Here is a 10272-nt window from a genome sequence, read left to right as displayed (position 1 = left end):
CAGTTTGCATCTCATACCTGATAAGCAAAAAACACTACCAAGGACTTTTTTCCTTGGCCAGCTTTGCTACAGTTTTTCTTATGCTAAACCACTCTCTCCCCCACACTGCCCCTGGTTTTCTCATGCAGATTACAGAAGCTGGAATTCAACTAACTGTGTCCTTGAAAGTGGGGGGGATTTAAACTCTTGGTGACCTAGAGAACTTTCTGAGCATGCGCAATTAGCTGATGCATATTTACCTATCCGCCCTGCATACTTAAGTAGTTAATTATAATATACATGCGATGGATGAAGTGACGTAGCCACATACATGTTTGTATGAAACGGAAATGAGCTGTAAGAGTTCCTGTTTCTGCACACGTGCCCAGGAGGAGAAGGATAAAAACCAGCTGAAAAAGTTCCTCAGGGGTTCGGGGTAATCTGAGTCCTTTGACTTTGCTCCGACCCTATTTGCAAATACACCTTTTGTGCTGCTAATAAGTGTGTGTCTGAGATTTCTTCGCGTGCCTCCAGAGAAACAAACCGCAATTTTTGCAACACCACTCCCACTGACGCATGAACTGCCCACGGCGCCGACCATGCCACCCCCTTACATAGAAGAGGGAGGAGTTACTGCCAAAACTGAAAAGTGAAAGTCTTTATCCAACCCTTCCTCCCAGGGACTCCGAGCCGTCACCACCCACGACTGCTTACCCCGTCGCTCTAGTTAAGCAAGTGGCCAACGGGCAGGGTGTGACCCGTACCACCACCACATACCGCACCCACACTCGAGTGGAGATGCAAGAATTACACAAGGAGTCAAAGATTAAATCCAATGAAATATTAATGATTTGGCTGGGTCATCTCGTCGTAAAATATGGGTCGGAGCAACTAGATTAAGATGAGTCCTCCTACCTAACCCTTCAAGCTTCATGGAGTGGAGGACACGTTACTGATCTAACGGCCGTAATGAATAACGTACACTGGAACATCCCGCTTCCATCCCTCGTCGCGGGACAAGTCAATCATATATCCCATCTATGGCACAAAGGATGCCCGGTCAACCCTACTGCCAAACAACTTTTGCTGAGCATCATAGGGACATCATATTGTACTTGGAATCCCAGAGTACACCAACTGGGATTAACCGCAGCTCAGCGAAATGTACCATGGCCTCATCGACTCCTAAGAAATCCGGGAGCCATACCAACAACCATCGAGGCAGTAGAGGCCTGTGTAGAAGTTTACGGAGAAGACCACGCCATCACCCTCCGCCACCTTTTAGCCCCACTAGTCAGCCAGCCCACAGGAAACATCCTAAGCCAACTCCCATGACTCCAGGCACTCTTGAGGCCTACACCCACCACCCAAGCACACCCTGCTGCCACCACGGACATAGGGAACTGGAGTGTAATGATGGCTAGTACCCCAGCCCAAGGCAACGATAAAGAATGGACAGGGCCTCAGGGCACTTCATGAGTGGGCCATCCGGTTCGAGAGAACTCCACGAGAACGGACCATGTTCAGATTTTTACTTGCGAAATCTGGACTCAGCAAGTCGCAGCTCTGAGCACTCAGGGACGCTGGACAAGAGAAACTGGCCGAGGCATTAGGATTCCGAGACAAGGCAAAAAACGAGTAGCCGCTCCCAGTCGCCCCGGCGGCAGTGAAGATCAACAACCCTATTGCAGCATCGATGTATGACACCCAGATAGCCGAAGACAACCAATTACAGTGCGATTCCTATTAGATACTGGAGCCCAAGTAAATGTTATACAATCGACTCTCCCTCATATACTAACCTCTGGAAAAATCCTCATACAAGGCCTTAACTCGATCGATCAAGCACAGCGAGTCAAATTCTTTCCAAGCCACTACCCAAAAGGCCTGACAGCAGTACTCGGGACAATCAACTTACTTGGAATCCCGGGAATACGAGCCCTGCAACTGAAAGAACAAGTCCTTCAAGCACTACCCATTCAAGTGTCGCAGATACACATGCCCAGACTTACCCACCTTAGTCGTTGGCGTTACAAACCAATTCCAACAAAAGAAACCTATAGAGCCGTTCTAGAAATACTACTTCAATGCCTCTTAGATGAGAGTAAGATACAGCGGACGACAACAAGCACATACCTGTCAGCAGGATGGGGAATACCAAAACCGGGAAACAAAACAGCAGTGCGTCTTGTCATCAGTTATAGAGAAGTCAATATAAGGTGCCATACCTTGGCCCAACCCCAGTCCAAAACGCTGTCACAAATTGTCCACGAAATGTCACGAGTACGAGCCAAAAATTGGGTGGGCTGTACAGTCGACCTAAAAGATATGTTTTTCTTGATCCCCATCAACGACAAAGAAGGCCTCCTCAACATGTGTGTTGAGGGAAGCATGTATAAATGGAATGTGTGTCCCCAGGGTTATAGCAACTCTCCAGCTCTAGCGTGTTCCGAAATTAATGCTACTCTCCAACGGTTTATGATGAAGACAGGAGAGGAAGATCAAGATGTAAAGGTCTGGAACTACGTCGATGACCTCGCTATTATGGGCTTCGATCGAAGTAAGGTCAAACAAAAGGCCAACCAATTGGTCACTCATTTACAGCAAGAAGGGTGGACAAGTAACGACAAGAAGTCAAACCTTGAGCCGACAACATGCATTCAGTTCCTGGGTACCACCTTCAATGGATTGACCCGCCAAGAGACGGCACATGATCTTCCCAACCAGCGGAACTGGAAAACTCACCCACCCCAGATACATCAGGACTTCCAAACCCTACTAGGCCAACTAGTATGGCTTCGTTCCTACATACCCTCTCAGCACTTGCCAGCCTTAGCCAGGATACAAACTCAACTGCGAAATAAACAGCAGAAAAAACACCCTTGGACACCTCGGGACACAGAAAAGCTATCAGACCTACTCACAGTAACACTAGAAACCCGCCTTGAAGCCTATAATCCGAGTGAACCAATACACATTATAGCAGGATATACCAGTACACATGTTTATGTGACCGCAAAAAACACCAAAGGAGAATTGATCTTTAATACGCACAAGACACTCCAGACTTGCCAATTCCACTATGGGATTATAGGGAAAGCACTACTCGCCCTTCAGTTAGCACAACCCCTACACCAAGGACAAAGGTCAGTCACCCTGCCAGGAGGAATACTATTACCACTTCTAGACCCGAGCTCACCAGACCCTACTTTTGGAGGAGAAGTGTCCATGTGGGGCACTCTAGTACTCGAACATCACTACTGTTGGCACAACTGGAGCCACCATAATTTCCTGCCCCCACCAGAAGAAATACCACAGAGAGTAACCCTTTATGGAATGACTCAAGCAGCGTGGATGGCATTTGACGGTACATCCAAAGATGGAGGAGCCTTTGGACTTTACTGCAGACCGTGCCATAAACTTGATTTACATCATGCAGAGTCTGGCGACTCTCCACAATTATGTGAGTTACGAGGATTCGCTCTTATGTTACAACACTGTCTCAACGATCACGATAACACTTCACCTGTTCCAGTTATGGCCATCAACTCCCAATACATTTACCGAATAGTAACAGGAACAGCTGATCCCTCCAAGTACATAGACCTGTGGGAAGACGTTTTAACAACACTTGAAAGATTTAAAAAACTACCACTAATTAAACACACCAAATCCCACGAACCTGAGACAGACCCCGTTCACGAAGTCATCAACAAGATGCTTCAAAACCCACTTTGCACAGACACTGTCTACACTACATCCACAACACACTCTGAACCATATATCAGATGGCTAAACGAACACTGGAGTCACCCAGGAACCAAGGCCGCATACGATCGCTGGCGACACATGGGAGGTAGTTAAGAACATGATCCACAACGCCTCTGGAGACAAGTGGCAATGGGATGTGAACAATGTGCAAAAGAAAAAGCACACCCCCACAAAGCAGAACAAGGTGCTTATGACCCAAAATACTTTGGCCCAGGGAAGGTTTGGAGGGTCGACCTCATGGGACCCCTGCCTGGAGCAAAGGGGGCAACCAAGGGACTTGTCGCTGTTGATCTGGGAACCTGGCAAATTGCAGTACTACCCCTTCGTAAGACCCGTGGCAGCTATGTAACTAAAGCCCTCACAAAAATCTTTGCATTTTGGCAGACCCCGAAAACAATCCACTCTGACGGAGGACCACCATTCACGGGAAAAACGATATCAACTTTCACCGCATTACACAATATCGCCTGGCACCATCACCTCCTGTACCATAGGACGTGCCATTGGGTTAATAAAAGAATGAATACGAGTCAAAGGGAATGGAACCTACAGAAACTGGACCGAACACCTAAGCAAAGTTGTTCTCAATCTAAACATTGGAAAAGCCCTATGGGAACCATGAAACACAGAAACACTTCTCCCATGGGCTCCAAAATTTCAACCTGGAGAACTTGTCTGCGTCACAGTACCACATCCTACACAAAAACGCCCATGAGTATCTCAAGGAGAAATCGTACGAAAAGGGGACCATCTGAACACCTATATAGTCAACATAAAAGACTCTAATAGCCACCGGTTAGCTCACCACAACTGGCTCTCCAGGCACTCAAAACAGTTAGAGTGTTAACCTGTCCCAAACTCAGTTACTGTTCTTGCCTTTCTTATGTTATTTCCAGGTTCACCTTTGCCAGCATGAGACTACTCTTCACCCTACTCTCACTCGCCACCCTGCCGGTGATGAAATGCGCAAGCCCTAGTCCCATCGCTGACAACCCCATCTGTACTGACAACATGGTTCTGCGCCTACTGTCACTGTGGGCCGACGCTTTGGGAGATGGTGGGATGGGAGAAGGCCTGACTGCATGCCTCAAGATACCTTTGTCAGTTACAGACCCTGTCTTGATCCCGTACCTTAAAGTTTTCAATGTTTTGGACTGATTTTCCCAGGTCTCAAAGGGTTCGGTGACGTCGATCAATATCTCCGTACCCCTAGAGAACGGAGGTTCTATCTTTAAAGATTACAGCTGGCCTCCCAATTTTTCCCTTGCCAACCTTTCTAACACCACAATGTCCCTACACGAAGCCTGTTTCGAGAGAGAAGCCTCTCATGCTTGCTCCGCCATCCCCTGGGGAATAAACCCACAAGGTATCGACTGGTCTTGTCCTGACATGTCACTTGCCTGGAACCCCCACTCTATTACCCCACCCTGGTACCTCTCACTTACACCCAGTGGTGCCAAATCCAAATCTGAGGTCACCCTTTCCCCCTTTACCAAGCCCGCTCCTTTGGTCCACTGGAACGCTTCCTTGGCCGTTAACCTAACCCACCAAGGGCCCCTCGGAAATAACTCCTGGTTCGGGTTCTATTACCCAATTTTACAGGCAGCGTTAATAAATACTGCCTGTCACAACGTTGCCTTCCCCTTTCAACAGTCTGGCCCTCCGGAGCGAGCCTCCAAACTTTTCAAGTTTAGCGGTACATGTTCGGAATTGGCCACACCGGCACCGTTCGGCCTTGTCTGGGCATGTACTGACGGCCCACTGTATACTGTTTTACCTGCCACACTATCAGGTCTCCAATGCTTTTTAGGCTCTGTGTCCTTTTGTCCCCGCTTGCAAGCTTCAACTGCTCATCCCATGAGTCCGCTCCTCCACCGACGCATTCGCTCCAATAATCCCATGTGGAGTTCACTTACATACAGTGAAAAGGTAGCCCAGGGTTTAAGTTGGGCCTTTGAAGGTTTCTTTGTCTGGGGCTTGAGCATTGCAAAATCCCACATGGCTATCGCCCAGCTGGCAGAACAAGTTGAACTCCTTGTCAACCATATCGCAAGTGGCCTCGACTTACTCGACCAGCAATTACAAGCGACATCCCAAATGACTATGCAGAACCGCCTCGCTTTAGACGCTATGCTCATCCAACACGGAGGCCTTTGTCAATACTTAAACCTATCCCGTGACGTGTTGCATCGCCATCCCTAACGTTTCCCTTCCTCTTCAAAACCAGATCACCGAGATCTGCAAGATCACCAAAGACATCAATGCTATCTCTGGCGTTGGCCAAGGGTGGTTGTTGAGCGTATTTAAGTGGTTGGATTGGGATGCCTCATCATGGCTGTTAAACTTACTCACCCCGCTGTTATCCCTCTTATTTCTGATTGTCGTTGTGACTTCTTGTGCCTGTTGTGTTTTTCAGTTTTTGAAACAAAAATTAATAACGCTATCCGCTTTTGTGTACACCCGCTTGCTGGCACAAGATCTGGGATCTGTAGAAAGTGGAAGTGAGATGTAACTTTGTGCTGTAAGGCAAGGGGGCATGTTTTGTACTTCACTTCAGTTAGAGTGCCATAAGCACAAAGTGTAACACCCAGCCCCTCCCACAAGCTTAGAAAAGGCGGGAAAACATCTTACCCTTCTGATGTCAGGGGTAGGAGTGCCTGGCAGTGGGAGGAGAAGGGGGAAGTCTTTAAAAGCTGCGCCAAGTCCACACCACGGCAGAAGCCATTTTGGGACCCAGCAAATCAGTCCCTTCTGCTACGGTCTGTCCCGGCATACCCCTTCCTGCGTACCGACCCGATTTGCAAACCGAACCGCGAGTAGAGAGAAAGAGAGAGTCATTAATTTGCTTTGTAAACAAAACGCGTTTAATCAAGCTTCTGTACCTACGCACCTCGTTCATCGGCATATAAATAAACAAATAAAAGTTTTCTTGATTACAATTTACAAACTCATGCCCTGTTCTGCGATCAGGAGGCTCCGTGATCTGCAAACAGGAAAAACCCCTCCCTCCCTTAAAGGCAAAACAAACCACCTTAGTGTGCCTCAGGTCCTGACCCTGCAAAGCGCACAACACATACCACTACCTCTTTCCCTGAATACAGCAGGAGCCAACACCAGCAGAGAGTCTCCTTGCTCAGAGATCTTCAACCCTGCCTTTCCAGGCCTTTCTGTGCCCAGGGAGTCTGTCCCTCTATTCTCTTTCAAAGCCATACCTGCTTTCATTTGGCTTTTTGTACTTTCATACACAGGTTACCAAGCAAACTCTTAGCCCCTCCATTTGCACTTAATTCTAAAGAAACCCCTCTTTTTGGCCCTGGATTTGTTCCTGCACTGGGCTAGCTTGATGGCACCATTAGCACCTTTCAGGTGCATATTTTTCTTTCATATGCATAATACTGCACAAATGCATGATACTGTGAGATTAATTGGCATTCTTTCACTACATTCTTCAAAACACGCACAGAGATAACTCATAGGAGCCATCTGGTTGCCAATCTCTGTGACAGCATGGCAAGGCAGCTTCAGGAAAAATTAATAGATTTCATAGATTTCATAGACATTAGGGGCTGGAAGGAACCTTGTGAGAGCATTGAGTCCAGCCCCCTCGCCATAGGCAGGAGGTCAAATGATCCCAGTAAGATAAACATCCAAACACCTTTTGAATGAGTCCAGAGTAGGTGCACACACCACCTCTGGGGGGACTCTGTTCCAGACCTTGGACACAGACTGTAAAGAAGTTTTTCCTTATATCAAGTCTGAATAGGCTTTCTAGAAGTTTGTGGCCGTTAGACCTAGTTATCCTTTGGGGAGTCCTGGTGAACAAGCATTCTTCCAGATTCTGAGAAAAATTACTTCCAGTTATCCCCCTACTGTTCCACCTGAGATACATGGATACGGATACACGGATATAATTTATACCCCTAGAAAATATCCTGTCACTCAGAGACAAAGTTTTCTACAAGACACCGCACAGACTTCCTCATCAGAATCCAAAACAACCACGTCCCCAGGAAGGCCGTTCTTGCAGCCGTAGATGTTACCAGTCTGTACGCTAACATCCAATACCTCAAAGGCACAGCTGCCTGCCTGAAATACTTGTAAGAACATGGAATACATTCATATTTGCAACCACATAGTACACAAATCATCCACGTCCCTCTCATCCACAACTTCACTTTCAGCAATCTTCACATCCTCCAAACCATGGGCACAGCTATTGGCATAAATGCCAACCTCGTCATGAGCCAGCTGGAGGAAAAATTTATAGGAAACTGCACCATCAAACCTGCTCTAGACCTGTGTTACATAGATGATATTTTCATTATCTAGACCAGTGGTTCTCAACCCTTTTTGTACCAGGGCCCACTTGTAAACATCTATGGCCAGTCCTGACCCACAGCTTCATAGACCTACTGATGCCTCTCACTCCCAGGCCACAGCCCCTTCAGCCTTGGTGGTGCCACTTACTCCCCACCTATAGCTCCCTGGATTCACCAGTCCCTTTCACTCCCAAGCCACAGATCACTGGCCTTGCTGGTGCCCTCACTCCTGATCCACAGTCTCCTGCCCCCCCACCAGGTCATGCTGGTGCCCCTTACTCTCAGCCCACAGCCCCCTGCTCCCCCAGCCCTGTCGGAGGGGGCCCCCAGCTCCCCCTGTCCTGCTTGGGCCAGAGGAATTTTTTGTGGGGTTGGGGACAGCACATTTAACCCCTGTCAAAACGTCTGGCATAGGAAACTTTGTCTGAGTAGTAGAGACCCTAAACTCTTTGGGCATGTTCTCCTTCATTCTCCGTGTGAACCAAGCACAGCGACAGCCCTGGCTGGAGGTTAAGAACAGTGACAGCCCTGGTCCAGGGGATCCTGGTTAAACAGTAGCCCCTGGTGCCAGATCCTCAGCCCCTCTCTGATTACTGCCCTGTGTGTTCATAGGGCAGTGACTGGGGCTTGGAACACAGAGCTCGGCTCGGCCTGAGCCCCCTTCTGTGCAGGGAGGAATGACAGGATCCTGAGAAGCACCAGCTGGAGCAATGACCAGCGTGAACCAGCCTCCCCTGCCTGGCGCTGCTGGTCCTGGTCCTGGAGCAGCATGTAGACCGGGGCAGGCAAAATACATTAACAAAGTCAGCCCAGCTCCGCCTATCCCCAGCCCGCTCCACTGCTTCCCGGCACAGGGCTGCCTCCATCACCACGTGTCCCCGGCTGCATGACTGGGCCACAGGAGCATGGCCTGTGTGGGTACCTCAGGGTCAGAAGTAGGAGGGGGTGGGGGCATGTGTGTGTCCTTGCAATGAGGGAGGGGGGGAGAGAGATGGAGCAATGAGGGAGGGAGAGACTCTGTGTGTTCAGAGGGCAAGTCCCACCCCCCCACACCATACACATGCACCCACACCCACCTTGCACTGCCATACATGCAGACCCCCACTCCTACACGCCCCACACACCACAGCCACCCTTCCCCACACGCAGCCCCCCAAAAACCTTATACCTACCCTCATCCCACATATCCACACACACCCACATGCTCCATCACCCCACATTCACACCCCCAGACCCATATCCTCCTCCACATACCCACACAGTAACAGCCCTCCCCAGGCCTATACCCATGTCCCTCCCACAATATACAAGAGTAAGGCTTCATTTTAAGCTATTGTGCAATCACCTCTATGTACACCACACAAACACATGTAAACCAGGACAAAAATATTTTTTGAAATCAAATTAATTAATGTTGTAGATGTTTGATTCTTAGAATATGATTTGGTGTTTTTCTGGTTCTGAGATGGCAAAACCCCTTGCTGAAAGGAGTATTTCTGGGGGCAAGAGTCAGGGGTTAGGGGGCAGGACTTCTGGTCACAAGATGGTGACCAGGGGGCAAGGCACCTGTCAAGGGGTAGGGCTACCCATGTGGGCCTTGACAGCTTGCCAAAAGTCAGTAAGCGGCCCTTCACCCAAAATAATTGCCTGCCCCTGGGCCAGAGCCTGGTAGCTCCAGCAGCTCCAGCTCATGTGGGCAGTATCGGAGCAAGTCCAGTCCCAGCATGGGCTGGAAGGAGGAGTAAAGAAAGTTGGCTGTAGCAGCCCCCTTGCCCTGGTCTGGGGCTCCCACACTGCTCCAGGCAGCCTGGTTACAGCCCTGCCTGCCCCCCCGTGTCTCCTAGGTGCCCTGCCCCTGCAAGTACGGGCACTGACCCAGGTGCCACCAGCCCAGCCATGCAGCTCCCTGTCACCCCCAAAGGACTCCTCACCCGCCTCTGCCAGAGGGGCATGCATCTCCCCTCCATCCCCCACCCCTCGTCCTGATACAGCCTTGGCACCTTGCCACTTTAACCCAGTGCTGACAGGCACCCATCCCTTCCACACACGCACACACACACCTGGACAGTCCCCAAGCCCTGGCCCTCCAACCCCCCTCCCCATACACTTACCTGAATCCAGGTGCTGAGGATGCTTCCAAGACCCTGTCTGGCTGCATGCCAGCCACATGTGTGTGACTGCGCAGACACATGGGCATGCATTG

At 49.5% G+C, this 10272-nt stretch overlaps 1 protein-coding gene and 1 pseudogene across 1 annotated transcript; both read left to right on the top strand.

Moving 5' to 3' along the window:
* The first annotated feature begins 4 nt into the window (after positions 1–4).
* On the top strand, positions 5–6821 carry LOC149873992 (endogenous retrovirus group FC1 Env polyprotein-like). Its single transcript, XM_090054384.1, is given in 2 exon segments — positions 5–5930; positions 5932–6821. Coding segments are annotated over 2 exon segments (1224 nt in total). The 5' UTR covers positions 5–5037; the 3' UTR covers positions 6263–6821.
* On the top strand, positions 598–1549 carry LOC149873993 (uncharacterized; annotated as a pseudogene).
* Positions 6822–10272: the final 3451 nt, after the last annotated feature.

This window comes from Crocodylus siamensis, chromosome 1 (assembly GCF_052110815.1).
Source record: "Crocodylus siamensis isolate JL-2025a chromosome 1, ASM5211081v1, whole genome shotgun sequence".
NCBI classification, from domain to species: domain Eukaryota; kingdom Metazoa; phylum Chordata; order Crocodylia; family Crocodylidae; genus Crocodylus; species Crocodylus siamensis.
Note: the sequence above shows the minus strand (reverse complement) of the source record. Positions and strands in the feature narration are given on the sequence as shown.